At 39.7% G+C, this 16,282-nt stretch overlaps 1 protein-coding gene across 4 annotated transcripts in view; it reads left to right on the top strand.

Annotated features, from left to right (window-relative positions):
• Nucleotides 1-16,282, top strand: part of SPECC1 (sperm antigen with calponin homology and coiled-coil domains 1) — a 962,422-nt gene that overhangs the window by 534,190 nt on the left and 411,950 nt on the right. Inside the window, exon 8 of one of the 4 annotated variants that reach the window (XM_053706124.1) lies at nucleotides 14,144-15,132. The exons of 2 other annotated variants lie outside the window; for them this stretch is intronic. In XM_053706124.1, the coding sequence (XP_053562099.1) occupies nucleotides 14,144-14,165 (22 nt within the window). In that variant the 3' untranslated portion in view covers nucleotides 14,166-15,132. Of the gene's footprint in view, nucleotides 1-12,855; nucleotides 12,968-14,143; nucleotides 15,133-16,282 lie in introns of those variants that run through there. One more of the 4 variants, XM_053706125.1, reaches the window with a different exon arrangement.

Raw genomic sequence — 16,282 nt, 5'->3', positions numbered from 1 at the left:
GATCTCACTCTGAAATTGGAGGAGGAGATGCATGGGGACTCTTATTGGTAAGCAACGGAACAGGTATGTTAACTTGGGGAGGAAGGACATTTTAAGCGATGTTATTTTTCCTACCCATGAAATGGACTTATGGTCCCATTTGTTTTTCAGGTTGCGCAGTTCTGTTAGTAGGGGGGAATAGTTGTCCTTTATCATTTGTTGGGCACTGGTAGATATCCTTACTCCCAAATGGGTAATTCGCTCAGTCAGCCACTTAAAGTTGTATTTGTCTTTTAATTCCCAGATATAGGGTTGTGGGAATCCCAACCAAAAGATTTCGGTTTTGTGCAAATTAAGCTTGTAAAAGGAAAGATCCCCGAAAATCTGCAGAGTCTCCATCAGTCTAGGGATGGCCTTGGCAGGGTCTGCAGTGAACACCGTGACATCGTCCGCAAAAAGTGCTATTTTATGTAGCTTGCCCGAGAGTCTTATCCCTGGAAGGGATGCGTCCGAACGAATAGCGTTTTTTTGCACAGCAAAAATTACAGACACAGACATCCAGCTTCTTCCTGCATGTTCCAGAACATCTCTGGAGGGCTCAAAAGGCTTCAAAAGTCGTATTGAGGGAGGTAAAAAGCCACAGTAGAGCTGTGGCAGTTGTTGTGATTGTTTTAAAAACGTTTTTTGTCATTTGTTATTCCGTTTTTGGTATTAAGGCGTTAATCATCCATTTGCAAGTGGGTGCAATGCTCTGCTAACTTATTACATACACTGTAAAAGTTTCGTTAGTGTAACTGCATTTTTTCACTGTTATTTCAAAATTTGGGAAAATTTGTGTTTCTTAAAGGTGCAGTAACTTTTTTTATATTGCTTGTAAACTTGTTTTAAAGTGTTTTCCAAGCTTGCTAGTCTCATTGCTAGTCTGTTTAAACATGTCTGACACAGAGGAACCTACTTGTTCATTATGTTTGAAAGCCATGGTGGAGCCCCATAGGAGAATGTGTACTAAATGTATTGATTTCACCTTAAACAGTAAAGATCAGTCTTTATCTATAAAAGAATTATCACCAGAGGGTTCTGTCGAGGGGGAAGTTATGCCGACTAACTCTCCCCACGTGTCAGACCTTTCGCCTCCCGCTCAGGGGACGCACGCTAATATGGCGCAAATTACATCAGGGACGCCCATAGCGATTACCTTGCAGGACATGGCTGCAATCATGAATAATACCCTGTCAGAGGTATTATCTAGATTGCCTGAATTAAGAGGCAAGCGCGATAGCTCTGGGGTTAGGAGAGATACAGAGCGCGCAAATGCTGTTAGAGCCATGTCTGATACTGCGTCACAGTATGCAGAACATGAGGACGGGGAGCTTCAGTCTGTGGGTGACATCTCCGACTCGGGGAAACCTGATTCAGAGATTTCTAGTTTTAAATTTAAGCTTGAGAACCTCCGTGTATTGCTTGGGGAGGTATTAGCTGCTCTGAATGACTGTAACACAGTTGCAATTCCAGAGAAATTGTGTAGGCTGGATAGATACTATGCGGTGCCGGTGTGTACTGACGTTTTTCCTATACCTAAAAGGCTTACAGAAATTATTAGCAAGGAGTGGGATAGACCCGGTGTGCCCTTTTCCCCACCTCCTATATTTAGAAAAATGTTTCCAATAGACGCCACTACACGGGACTTATGGCAGACGGTCCCTAAGGTGGAGGGAGCAGTTTCTACTTTAGCAAAGCGTACCACTATCCCGGTTGAGGACAGTTGTGTTTTTTCAGATCCAATGGATAAAAAATTGGAGGGTTACCTTAAGAAAATGTTTATTCAACAAGGTTTTATTTTACAGCCCCTTGCATGCATTGCGCCTGTCACTGCTGCGGCGGCATTCTGTTTTGAGGCCCTGGAAGAGGCCATCCAGACAGCTCCATTGAATGAAATTATTGACAAGCTTAGAACGCTTAAGCTAGCTAACTCATTTGTTTCTGATGCCATTGTTCATTTGACTAAACTAACGGCTAAGAATTCCGGATTCACCATCCAGGCGCGTAGGGCGCTATGGCTTAAATCCTGGTCAGCTGACGTGACTTCAAAGTCTAAATTACTCAACATTCCTTTCAAGGGGCAGACCTTATTCGGGCCTGGCTTGAAGGAAATTATTGCTGACATTACTGGAGGCAAGGGTCATACCCTTCCTCAGGACAGGGCCAAATCAAAGGCCAAACAGTCTAATTTTCGTGCCTTTTCGAAATTTCAAGGCAGGAGCAGCATCAACTTCCTCCGCTTCAAAACAAGAGGGAACTGTTGCTCATTCCAGACAGGCCTGGAAACCTAACCAGTCCTGGAACAAGGGCAAGCAGGCCAGAAAGCCTGCTGCTGCCCCCAAGACAGCATGAAGGAACGGCCCCCTATCCGGAAACGGATCTAGTGGGGGGCAGACTTTCTCTCTTTGCCCAGGCGTGGGCAAGAGATGTTCAGGATCCCTGGGCGTTGGAGATCATATCTCAGGGATATCTTCTGGACTTCAAAGCTTCTCCTCCACAAGGGAGATTTCATCTTTCAAGGTTATCAGCAAACCAGATAAAGAAAGAGGCATTCCTAAGCTGTGTGCAAGACCTCCTAGTAATGGGAGTGATCCATCCAGTTCCGCGGACGGAACAAGGACAGGGATTTTATTCAAATCTGTTTGTGGTTCCCAAATTCCTCAGAGTTCCATCATTTAAAATGGAAACTATTCGGACCATCCTACCCATGATCCAAGAGGGTCAGTACATGACCACAGTGGACTTAAAGGATGCCTACCTTCACATACCGATTCACAAAGATCATCATCGGTTCCTAAGGTTTGCCTTTCTAGACAGGCATTACCAATTTGTAGCTCTTCCCTTCGGGTTGGCCACTGCCCCGAGAATTTTTACAAAGGTTCTGGGCTCACTTCTGGCGGTTCTAAGACCGCGAGGCATAGCGGTGGCTCCGTATCTAGACGACATCCTGATACAGGCGTCAAGCTTTCAAATTGCCAAGTCTCATACAGAGATAGTTCTGGCATTTCTGAGGTCGCATGGGTGGAAAGTGAACGTGGAAAAGAGTTCTCTATCACCACTCACAAGAGTCTCCTTCCTATGGACTCTTATAGATTCTGTAGAGATGAAAATTTACCTGACGGAGTCCAGGTTATCAAAACTTCTAAATGCTTGCCGTGTCCTTCATTCCATTCCACGCCCGTCAGTGGCTCAGTGCATGGAAGTAATCGGCTTAATGGTAGCGGCAATGGACATAGTGACATTTGCGCGCCTGCATCTCAGACCGCTGCAATTATGCATGCTAAGTCAGTGGAATGGGGATTACTCAGATTTGTCCCCTCTACTAAATCTGGATCAAGAGACCAGCGATTCTCTTCTCTGGTGGCTTTCTCGGGTCCATCTGTCCAAGGGTATGACCTTTCACAGGCCAGATTGGACGATTGTAACAACAGATGCCAGCCTTCTAGGTTGGCGCGCAGTCTGGAACTCCCTGAAGGCTCAGGGATCGTGGACTCAGGAGGAGAAACTCCTCCCAATAAATATTCTGGAGTTAAGAGCAATATTCAAGGCTCTTCTAGCTTGGCCTCAGTTAGCAACACTGAGGTTCATCAGATTTCAGTCGGACAACATCACTACTGTGGCTTACATCAACCATCAAGGGGGAACCAGGAGTTCCCTAGAGATGTTAGAAGTCTCAAAGATAATTCGCTGGGCAGAGTCTCACTCTTGCCACCTGTCAGCGATCCACATCCCAGGCGTAGAGAACTGGGAGGCGGACTTTCTAAGTCGTCAGACTTTTCATCCGGGGGAGTGGGAACTCCATCCGGAGGTGTTTGCTCAACTGGTCCATCGTTGGGGCAAACCAGAACTGGATCTCATGGCGTCTCGCCAGAACGCCAAGCTTCCTTGTTACGGATCCAGGTCCAGGGACCCGGGAGCAACGCTAATAGATGCTCTAGCAGCTCCTTGGTTCTTCAACCTGGCTTATGTGTTTCCACCGTTTCCTCTGCTCCCTCGACTGATTGCCAAAATCAAACAGGAGAGAGCATCGGTGATTCTGATAGCGCCTGCGTGGCCACGCAGGACCTGGTATGCAGACCTAGTGGACATGTCATCTCTTCCACCATGGACTCTGCCTCTGAGGCAGGACCTTCTAATACAAGGTCCTTTCAATCATCCAAATCTAATTTCTCTGAGACTGACTGCATGGAGATTGAACGCTTGATTCTATCAAGGCGTGGCTTCTCCGAGTCAGTCATTGATACCTTAATACAGGCTCGGAAGCCTGTCACCAGGAAAATCTACCATAAGATATGGCGTAAATATCTTTATTGGTGTGAATCCAAGAGTTACTCATGGAGTAAGGTTAGGATTCCTAGGATATTGTCCTTTCTCCAAGAGGGTTTGGACAAAGGCTTATCAGCTAGTTCTTTAAATGGACAGATCTCTGCTCTGTCTATTCTTTTGCACAAGCGTCTGACAGAAGTTCCAGACGTCCAGGCATTTTGTCAGGCTTTGGTTAGGATTAAGCCTGTGTTTAAAACTGTTGCTCCCCCGTGGAGCTTAAACTTGGTTCTTAAAGTTCTTCAGGGAGTTCCGTTTGAACCCCTTCATTCCATTGATATTAAACTTTTATCTTGGAAAGTTCTGTTTTTGATGGCTATTTCCTCGGCTCGAAGAGTCTCTGAGTTATCTGCCTTACATTGTGATTCTCCTTATCTGATTTTTCATTCAGACAAGGTAGTTCTGCGTACCAAACCTGGGTTTTTACCTAAGGTGGTTTCTAACAGGAATATCAATCAAGAGATTGTTGTTCCATCATTGTGTCCTAATCCTTCTTCAAAGAAGGAACGTCTTTTGCATAATCTGGACGTAGTCCGTGCCTTGAAGTTTTACTTACAGGCTACTAAAGATTTTCGTCAAACATCTGCCCTGTTTGTCGTTTACTCTGGACAGAGGAGAGGTCAAAAAGCTTCGGCAACCTCTCTCTCCTTTTGGCTTCGGAGCATAATACGCTTAGCCTATGATACTGCTGGACAGCAGCCCCCTGAAAGGATTACAGCTCATTCTACTAGAGCTGTGGCTTCCACCTGGGCCTTTAAAAATGAGGCCTCTGTTGAACAGATTTGCAAGGCTGCGACTTGGTCTTCGCTTCACACCTTTTCAAAATTTTACAAATTTGACACTTTTGCTTCTTCGGAGGCTGTTTTTGGGAGAAAGGTTCTACAGGCAGTGGTTCCTTCCGTTTAAGTTCCTGCCTTGTCCCTCCCATCATCCGTGTACTTTAGCTTTGGTATTGGTATCCCACAAGTAATGGATGATCCGTGGACTGGATACACTTAACAAGAGAAAACATAATTTATGCTTACCTGATAAATTTATTTCTCTTGTAGTGTATCCAGTACACGGCCCGCCCTGTCCTTTTCAGGCAGGTCTAAATTTTAATTAAACTACAGTCACCACTGCCCCCTATGGTTTCTCCTTTCTCGTCTTGTTTCGGTCGAATGACTGGATATGGCAGTGAGGGGAGGAGCTATATAGCAGCTCTGCTTTGGGTGATCCTCTTGCAACTTCCTGTTGGGAAGGAGAATATCCCACAAGTAATGGATGATCCGTGGACTGGATACACTACAAGAGAAATAAATTTATCAGGTAAGCATAAATTATGTTTTTTTCCAGTCATGTGACTGCTGTTGAAAAGCATTGAGAAACAGTGCATTTATTAAAATAGCCAGTAGCTGGAGCTGTCCGCTTGTGTTGCAGCAAAGCAAAGCAAGCTAAAATTAATCAGTTTAACCAGAATTGAGCTATCGAGCAGATTTCAAAGGAACAAGATCTTCCTGTCTATAAATCTGTTCTGATTGGAATGCATAGAAAGAACTGTTTGCAGAAAAATGCAAGTGAAGTCTGTGTTGTGTGATTATTTTATTAGATTTATAATGCTGTTTAGCAAATGTTTTTGTTCATTTAACTTAGTTTAATTATATATTCTGTGTTGTGTGATTATTTTATTAGGTTTATAATGCTGTTTAACTTTTAAAGTCTTCATTTCAAAGCTTTAAAAATAATGTATTTGGTGTTATTGAGAGGGGCCTGGAACCTATCTCCCTCACTTCCCATTGACTTACATTATAAACTGGGTTTCAATTTACAACGGTTTCGATTTACAACCATTCCTTCTGGAACCTAATCCCGGCGTAAACTGAGGGCTACCTGTACTTATATATTTAAATTTTGCTGCCCATCACTGCGTGACTTACCCCCCCCCCCCATGCTGCAGTGTCTCAAGGCATGAGAACAAGGCTCCTATTGTGAGCACAAAGCTTCCCTGCAATGCAATTGCGAGGTCGCGTTTGCATTGCGCTCAACTTGTAATACCAGCGCACATTTGCTTGCGCTGGTATTACTGAGTGGAGCGCAAATATAGTGCTCCACTCGTAAACTGGCCCATTATGTGATAATATCTTCAAGATAGAATAAATGCTCAAAATAATCTTATTAAACTTCTGGAAGTGCATGACATTGTGAATAGATTAATGGAATTAATTTACCAAAAAATTAAACATTACAGCCATGAATATAATAAAACAAATGTGAGGGGGCGCACACCATAGGGAATATAGCATGTAAATTCTAGGTTAATATTCAAAATGTGTCTAAGGGAATATAACCATAAACCAGTAATGGTAATGAATATAAATATAAAGTCCTAATTAGAACACAATATTAGGTTCTGTTCATGGTATTCAACTGGAACACAAAACGCAGGCGGCTGCTCTCCTCCTCAGACGTATCCGAGTGAAACTATAAAGAAAGCATAAAACAGAAGGTCCTCGTGTATATCCGCATATTCGTATAGAGCATAAAGATGTTCAAGCCAAATCAGTACTCACATTTGGTACGAGTACACATATGTACTGGTAGAAGCAGGCTGGTGTCTCAGGGTGTACCAGCTAAGCCCCTCCCGGCTCCAGGTGTGCAGCAGGTGGTTCAAATGTGGTCCAACCCACTATGCAAGAGGGTGACTCCAGGTGTTCAGGTTCAATGTGGTGATGGTTTGATCACTCAAAAAAGGTGCTTTTACTATGCTTGTGAATCAAACAACTTGTTTATTAAAAACACTTAAAGTAATTACAAGCACTGGATATAGAGGGTATATACAAAATACCCCCTATCTGTGCGACGCGTTTCTCAGCCTTAGCATCGGCCGTTTCCTCAGATTATCTTATTTGAAAAAGAAGGCATCTAAGCTAAGGAGCCAGCCAATTTTTGGTTCAGTACCCTGGGCAGCATTAATCCACCAATCATCAGAGACAACCCAGGTTGTTAAACAAAAATGGTCTGGCTTCTAAACTAACATTCTTGCTTTTCAAATAAAGATAGGAAGAGAATGAAGAAAAATTGATAATAGGAGTAAATTAGAAAATTGCTTAAAATTGCATGCTCTATCTGAATCATGAAAGATAAAATTTGGGTTCAGTGTTCCTTTAAATTCCTTGTGTTAATAGCTGTCTTTGGGTCTTGCCGTAGCATCTCAGTTGGTTTTAGCTCTAGCATGTGAAACCTTTGCAGTCCATGACATGCTTTATGGATGAGGTTTTGATGTTGGTGTGCAATGTTTTTTTCTCCTATTAACTTAGGGTCCAATTCTCTAAAATTCACTGGCATGGGGAGAAATATCATGCCGACCCTCGTAAAGCAAAAAAATTTCTCTGTAATGAGTGAATGTACTGAGAACGAACTGTTTTCATCATACTTTCACCTTGGATTCAATTCTAGTTTTGTATACACATTTTTTTTATTATTTCTGCAATAAGTTAATTGAGTTTAAGACAAATTTACTAGTACATTTGGTGAGTTAAAAAAGGCGAGAACTGCAGGTGTAAAATGCTTAGAGAAAAATATGAGTCCTGTTACTTGCTCAAGGAACTTTCCTTTTCCAACCACTCACCAAGGTTCCAAAACTCATTCTACAATAAAAATATAAAGTACACTTTGAATTATGTACTTTGTGGTATTATCATTTACTTCATATTTTTAAACTACATGGTACATTAAATACTGTTGTTTCTGGCATACATTCTACTGCTTAATTACAATTTAATTTTGCTTTATATGAAAATTTTAATGCATATTTGATACTACTTTTAACATCTTAAACTGCTTGTTTTATTGATCATTATACTTTAACCCTTTGAGTGCTAAGCACTTTTCCACCTGGGTGCTAAGGTGATTTAATTTTTTTTTTTTATTTTTATGTTTAGAAATTTTTACTTTTTTTCTCCAGATACCCAAGACTTACACTGTTGGAAAGGTTAGGCAATTACCGTTCCAACGGTGTGGCTTGGGGCTCTGTAGCTGCTTAGATGCCTGAGATGCAGGCGTCTAAGCAGCATGCCCCCTTTCCCTATACTTTGTATTGTCATCATGTCATTGCGAGTGACGTCACCACGCAAAACATGAAGCCCCGGCGATGCCTGTCACTATGCAGCCCGATCGCCGGGGTAGGAGTGGGTGGGAGTCCCCAGATCTCCTTCAAGGGGGGAGAGTGCTAGCGACGGCTCTGAGGCGTCGTTAGCACCAGAGTGGGAAACTCTGCGATGGCTCAGAGCCATCGTTGGCACTCAAGGGGTTAATAACGTGTCTCTACTTCGCGTTTACAAATGAATAGTACTCCCCATAGCAAGCTCTCAGTGTAAAATGTGCCTGGGAGAATGCTGTGAAGGACCTTGTAGCACTGACAGTTTTTTTTAACCCCTTAATGACAACTGACGTACCAGGTACGTCATGCATTAACTTACAGTTAATGACAATAGACGTACCTGGTACGTCAGTTGTCTAAGAGAGTGCTGGAAGCGATCGCAATCGCTTCCAGCAGCTCTCAGGGTATTGCAGTGATGCCTCCATATGGAGGCATCCTGCAATACCCTTTCAGAAGACTCCGATGCAGAGAGAGCCACTCTGTGGCCCTCTCTGCACCGGTAGCGATGGTGCCGGTTCGTTGGTGGGTGGGAGCGCAACAGGGAGGCGGGTGGGCGGCCCATCGCTACCCGGCATCCGGCTCCTGTAAGTGCAATGTGCACGCTGGGTGCCGGGAGCGTGCGGGGGTGCGCGTGCGCGCGCGATTAGCTACCCACACTGACACCAATGAGGAGGGAAGAGGGGGAAAAAAATAAATATATAAGGATCTGGGAGGGGGAGGGGGTTGGGGTATTGTGGGGGGCTGCTACACTACAGAAAAATTTAAAATGGCAATAAAAGATAAAAAAAAACACTTTTTTGGGGGGCAAATTGGGTACTGGCAGACAGCTGCCAGTACCCAAGATGGCGGCAATTAGGTAGGGGAGAGGGTTAGAGAGCTGGGGGGGGGGGATCATGGAGGTTGGGGCTAAGGCAGGAGTCCATCACAGCTAAAACATTTTATTTTTTTTTATTAAAAAAAAGAAAAACTCCTTTTATTTAGTACTGGCAGACTTTCTGCCAGTACTTAAGATGGCGGGGACAATTGTGGGGTGGGGGAGGGAAGAGAACTGTTTGGGAGGGATCAGGGGGTGGGATGTGTCAGGTGGGAGGCTGATCTCTACCCTAAAGCTAAAATTAACCCTGCAAGCTCCCTACAAGCTACCTAATTTAACCCCTTAACTGCTGGGCATAATTTACGTGTGGTGCGCAGCAGCATTTAGCGGCCTTCTACTTACCAAAAAGCAACCCCAAAGCCATATAAGTCTGCTATTTCTGAACAAAGGGGATCCCAAAAGAGCATTTACAACCATTTGTGCCTTAATTGCAGAAGCTGTTTGTAAATAATTTCAGTGGGAAACCTAAAGTTTGTGACAAAATTTGTGAAAAAGTGAACTTTTTTTTTTATTTGATGACATTTGGCGGTGAAATGGTGGCATGAAATATACCAAAATGGGCCTAGATCAATACTTTGGGTTGTCTTCTAAAAAAAAATATATACATGTCAAGGGATATTCAGGTATTCCTGACAGATATCAGGGTTCCAATGTAACTAGCGCTAATTTTGAAAAAAAGTTGTTTGGAAATAGCAAAGTGCTACTTGTACTTATTGCCCTATAACTTGCAAAAAAAGTAAAGAACATGTAAACATTGGGTATTTCTAAACTCAGGACAAAATTTAGAAACTATTTAGCATAGGTGTTTTTTGGTGATTGTAGATGTGTAACAGATTTTGGGGGTCAAAGTTAGAAAAAGTGTGTTTTTTTCAATTTTTTCCTCATATTTTATATTTTTTTTATAGGAAATTATAAGATATGATGAAAATAATGGTATCCTTAGAAAGTCCATTTAATGGCGAGAAAAACGGTATATAATATGTGTGGGTACAGTAAATGAGTAAGAGGGAAATTACAGCTAAACACAAACACTGCAGAAATGTAAAAATAGCCATTGTCATTAAGGGTAAGAAAATTGAAAAATGGTCCGGTCATTAAGGGGTTAAAGATAACCTGACATAAGTTGTAAGCTTTTGAAAATCAGGTCCGTAATGTTGAACACTTCTGTCAAACCTCCAGACCTCCCAAATGCCCCTATTGGCCAGGGACAGTCCCTAATTCTGATCTATATCCCTCTGTGACAGTCATATGTCTCTATTTGCAGAATGTTCGTTAGCCCTGCCCATAAACAGCCCTAATATGCCCACAATCCACCAGACACGCTGACTGGCTGCCCAGATCTTTCCTTAGTAGAGTACGCTGCACTTCTTGCTGTGACCTTTCAGGATGCTCACTTCTATAGAAAGCACAGCACTATATTTCTCTGCTTGTAGACTATTTCTCCTACCCTGCATTGATAAACATCCTTGCATTTAGGAATGCTTTTATATCTGTTTCTAGCTTTCATTTCTATAACAAATTTCAAGGTCTTCTGATATATCTTTTGATCATTTAATGGATTCACATAACTCCTTAAGAAGAGCAACTCTCACCCACACCTTTGAGCTCATCTTTTGTGACTGGAACATTTTACGCTAATTAGTTTTTTGGAGAAGTCATTAGCCTAGAAGTGTACATACTTTTTCAGCCTAGACTTTGATTGTTTAAACAATGTGTTCAGTAATTACAAGTGCAATTGTTTGTTCATTAAGCAATATCTATCTATCTATCTATCTATCTATCTATCTATCTACACATCATACTGTTTTGACCCTGCCCTTGATCTGTACTTTATTACTAACGGATAACTCATTGGCATTGTGTATTGACTATAAACTCTTTACAGTTTAGATTTGTAGCATGTGTTTTTAATTAAGTGATATGGTCTTTATTACATTTTCAATGAGATAAGCAAGTAACGTATATCGTTACATAGTATCAAGCTTATAAAACTTTGTATTATTGCTAACAGAAAGAAGGGTAAATAAAGTGGGGGAAACAGGGTTTGGAAATTGAAGGAAAAACAGAATTAATATAGTTGAGCATAAAAAATGACAGAAACCCAAATTGACAGATGGTTTGAAAGAGATAGCAGACCACAAGTGCAATTAAAGGGATCGTCTACTGCAGAATTTGTATTGTTTTAAAAGATAGATAATCCTTTTATTAATCGATCCCCAGTTTTGCAAAACCAGCATTGTAATTAATTAATACACTTTTTTACATCCGTGATTAACTTGTATCTAAGCCTCTGCAGACTGCCCCCTTATTTCAGTTCTTTTGACAGACTTTTATTTTAGCCAATCAGGGCCCTCTCAAAAGTAATGCCATAGGCGAGAGCACAATGTTATCTATATGGCACACATAAACTAACGCGCCCTCTAGCTGTGAAAAAATGGTCAAATGCATTCAGATAAGAGGCAGCCTTCAAGTGCTTAGCAATTAGTTCATGAGCCTACCTAAGTTTAACTTTCAACTAAGAATACAAAAGAACAAAGCAAATTTGATGATAAAAGTAAATTGGAAAGTTGTTTAAAATTACATGCCCTATCTGAATCATGAACGTTTAATTCTGACTAGACTGTCCCTTTAAATTTGCCATTATTTAAGCATATATAATATATGTACGTACAAAACTCTTAACAGACGGGGGTTACATAAAATGTTTAATCATACCCATAATAAGCTATTTCTGATCCTGGAGGAAAACTAAATTAAAAAAATGATCTAATTTTCCCTTCAAACTGTAGTATATATAAACAAGCTTTCTTCTAATAGCGGGGAATAAGTTATTTAGCGCTGTTGAGCATATATTGAAAAAGCTGCTTTCTATACTTGCAACTAATGTGCGGCAATTTGTAACAAAGTGTGTGATCCTGTCCCAAAATGGTTTAATCAGAGGACAGGACCATCAGATATGTGAGAGTTAGCCCATCCCACCACTGATTTATAGTGTTTTTTATGCAATCTTTCAATAAAATATTGTATTTTATATATGTATGTATATATCCGTGTGCCTTTGCATTGTTTGTTTGTTTCTAGACAGCCGTTAGTCTCGTTTTATGCACTGTCAGTAGCTGACCTCTCCAGCAGAGCAAAATACAACTGCATATATAGACTAATGATCTGCATTATTTATCAACAGCTTTTGGTGATAATACATAAAAGCACACAAATGCCAACAAGTGACACAGACTTCCTACAATCATGACTTTTCATATTAGGTGCTTATCTTGGATTGGCTCACAAACAGGAAGCTGCTCAGTAGCCATATTAAATTAGACAAAAAGTCTCTTTTATTAAAAACTTTAAACATAGAAGGTTAATATCTAATTAGAGTCTGGACTTAGACTCCAATAATATAAATATACCCAGCCATTAAACAAAGGATTAACATCATTTTAAATGTCCTACTGATAACAGTGCTACTGTAGCTTACTGAATTCAGCTTATGAACATGTAGGCTTCCTGCATAAGACACATCCAGGCTGGCACTGAGTCTCATGTGCTCCATCTGCTGTTAAGGGGGAAAAGATGCTCTCGATTCAAGATCACCTAAGACTGGGCAGACTATACCCTGATATGAACAATATGCAGCAAAAACAAAGGTAAGAGACTTTCTCAAACACTTAATAAAATAATGCGAAGACCTGAGAAACCTTGAGGTAGTTTACAACTATTCATGTCTGAGTGTAATGATGCATATGAACAAAATTAATTCTCCAATAAATGCACCTGTCAGTAAAATCCTTTTAATTTAGAATGACCGTTGTACCAAGGCTGGCTGCTAACTAGTGTCTGTTGTATACTGGATAGGTTAATATGTCTATCCATGTCTGTGTGTGCCTTTTATGTGCTTTGCTGTCTGTCCAGCTATTTTCACCTGTGTGTCTGTGTTTGTTCCTAGATAGATAGATAGATAGATAGATAGATAGATAGATAGAAAGAAAGAAAGAAAGCTAGATTTATTATTATTGGTCCAGTTGGTAAATGCCCTGACTACAAAAAAACCTGTTTAAAAGATCCAAGGTCACAGGTTCAAATCCCGGCAGGGCCGACTCAGCCCTTCATCCTTCCGAGGTCGATAAAATGAGTACCATTAAATTGGGTAATAATAACAACTATTACTATTCAGCTGCCGATTTGGTTAATTCCGAGAGCGAGCGCTGAAAAAGCACTTTGAGTCCCACTTGGAGAAAGGCGCTATATAAATACTAGTTATTATTATTATAATAACCCAAATTTTTTCTTTCATGATTCACATAGAGCATGCAATTTTAAGCAACTTTCTAATGTACTTCTATTATCAATTTTTCTTCATTCTCTTGCTATCTTTATTTGAAAAGCAAGAATGTAATTTTAGAATCCGGCCCATTTTTGGTTCACAACCTGGGTTGTGCTTGCAGATTGGTGGCTAAATGCACTCACCAATAAACAAGTGCTGTCCAGTCAGCTGAACCAAAAATTGTCTGGCCCCTTAGCTTAGATGCCTTCTTTTTCAAATAAAGATAGCAAGAGAACGAAGAAAAATTGACAATAGGAGTAAATTAGAAGGTTGCTTAAAATTGCAAGCTCTATCTGAATAATGAAAGAAAAAATTTAGTTTTAGTATCCCTTTATTTTGTTTTGTAGATTTAATATCACAGAATGATGCACTGTATGAAATAACTCTCTTCCTTCAATCCATTTGTACAACATACCGTTACTAAAAGTCGTTCTCTTCACTTATTGTCTGTATTTTATGTTTGCAGTTTCTCTATCCTTACAAGCTAGTTGAAGAAGCGGCTTATGTCAGTCAATTCAGACCCAGTGACCCACCAGAACTAACGAAGCCCACACCAGTGAAAATCATCTGAAGGACAAAATCTACAAACCTCAGAGAGCCATATTCAGTTGGAAGCAATTTTCAAATAAGATATTTTTTTTGTTTAATGGGAGCCATGTTTTACTTTGTTCTGACAGCATAGGCCTAACTGGATTTGTTTCTGTATGCTGAATATTTTGAGCTGTAACATATCATTCTTTTTTATTTTTTATTATTGATTTTTTTTTCCTTTTCTTTTTGTGTGTGTGTGTTGCTTTGAATATGTGATTGTGGAAACAATCATCTCTGCTTCACCCCACTCTGTAATTATTCACCTACTTTTTTTTTTTTGTCCAGTTTACATGGGCTCAAAAATGATTTAAAATGATATTTTTTGATGTAATGGTTTCCTAAAAATAATGCTATATTTAAACCAGTAGGTGGCACTGTACGATTACTAAACTAGTTCAACATGCAATTCTCTAAAGGTGCAGTTCTACTTAGCTTGCACAATATTATTATGCACTATTTAGTGTTTGTTACCTAGGCGCAAAATTAAAAATAAAGTTTTATATTTAAATTAAAATCACTGTTTCTTAACAGATATTTACCAGTAGATACTTGATTGCTGGACATGCTTGTTATACCATTATTTTGGAATCTTTTACCCTTAGTGTTATGAATATAGCATTTTAAAAGTAAGATTATGATGGTCATCCCTAGTATAAAGGGAGGGACTTCTAACCCTCACCATAACCCTGGTTACCGTGACAATGACTACTTATTAAATATCTTAGAGACTGATAGTTAATCTCAGAGAATTAACGCATGGAGAGTTTGCACTTTAACATGTAAGACACAAGATAATTAGGCAGAGATTTATAACGATGACAACACATTCACTGTATAGTGTGTGTGTGTGTATGTATATATATATATATATATATATATATATATATATATATATATATATATATATATGTGTAGGTTAACTATTTACCTGCCAGGGACAGTATATACACATATGTGTTCTCTAATGTTTACTAGTTTATCATAAAAAGGATTTACTGTTATTTCTTCATAATAATTTGGAATTTTAATTACAGAAAAAGCTGCACAATCCACATTTTCATTAATAATGACATAATAAAATATTGACATTTCCTTCAAAGCAAAACTGAAAAAGTCATATTGTTATATATTTTCTTTAAAGAAAATCAGATTCTATTGCCACACTTCTGAAGTCATTTAACTTATGTCTTGTCTTATGTACATGTAATGTATTGCAATGGTTTGACACACGAAAAAAGGCCTTGCTCCTACGGATGTATTTAAGTGTGACAAAACGGATGTGGCTTTTGTGCTATACAATGTTTTTGAGGAGGACTAGTGTTCTTTTTAATGTATTAGTATTTTGTTTCCGGTTTCTTTTTAATCTTACTTGATGCTTTTAGTAAAAAAAAATAGCTTTCTGTTCAGAGCCTTTTTTTAGACTCTTAGCAGTTAAAAGCAGTTTTAAATAACCATGATTTTAAAATAAATAAATAAGAATAACTACATCCGCTAATTGGCTAATCCACCTCTATAACATTTTTGTATTTATCGTTAGTGTATACAGAGGTTTTCCCTCTGTATTTAACCCTTTATCAGCAGCTAACCACTAAGAGGAAAAAATGGTCAGTAAGAAAAAAAAAAAAAAAAAACTGCTCACAAAAATGTTTGGATTGTGCAGGCTTTCCAAGTATGGGCAAAAGAAGGTAGTCACCTCTGCTGGTAATTAAATAGTGCAATAACAATAATCGTGGAGCGCTCCTGAGGGAATGTTGTCTTATGGGAAACACTGCACATTTTGCCTTGCTGAGGTAACAAGCACGTGGGAGTAGGCTACCATAAAAAATAATGTCTCAAGCAATACAGCCTCTTATTGGCTATAGCATAAGCAATCTAATTAAAAAAAAAAAGCACACCAGTGTGAAGGCTGCAAGTTCAAGTCATGTTTAATTTATAATATGCATTAACAAACATACCTATTCTAAATGCTTCCCTCTACTGCAGCCCTTTTAGGAACATTCAAGTGAGATATTTG

The sequence above is a fragment of the Bombina bombina genome, chromosome 3, assembly GCF_027579735.1.
Source record: "Bombina bombina isolate aBomBom1 chromosome 3, aBomBom1.pri, whole genome shotgun sequence".
In the NCBI taxonomy this organism is placed as follows: Eukaryota; Metazoa; Chordata; class Amphibia; order Anura; family Bombinatoridae; genus Bombina; species Bombina bombina.
The sequence above is the reverse complement of the archived record's forward strand: the minus strand, read 5'-3'. Positions and strand labels throughout refer to the sequence as shown.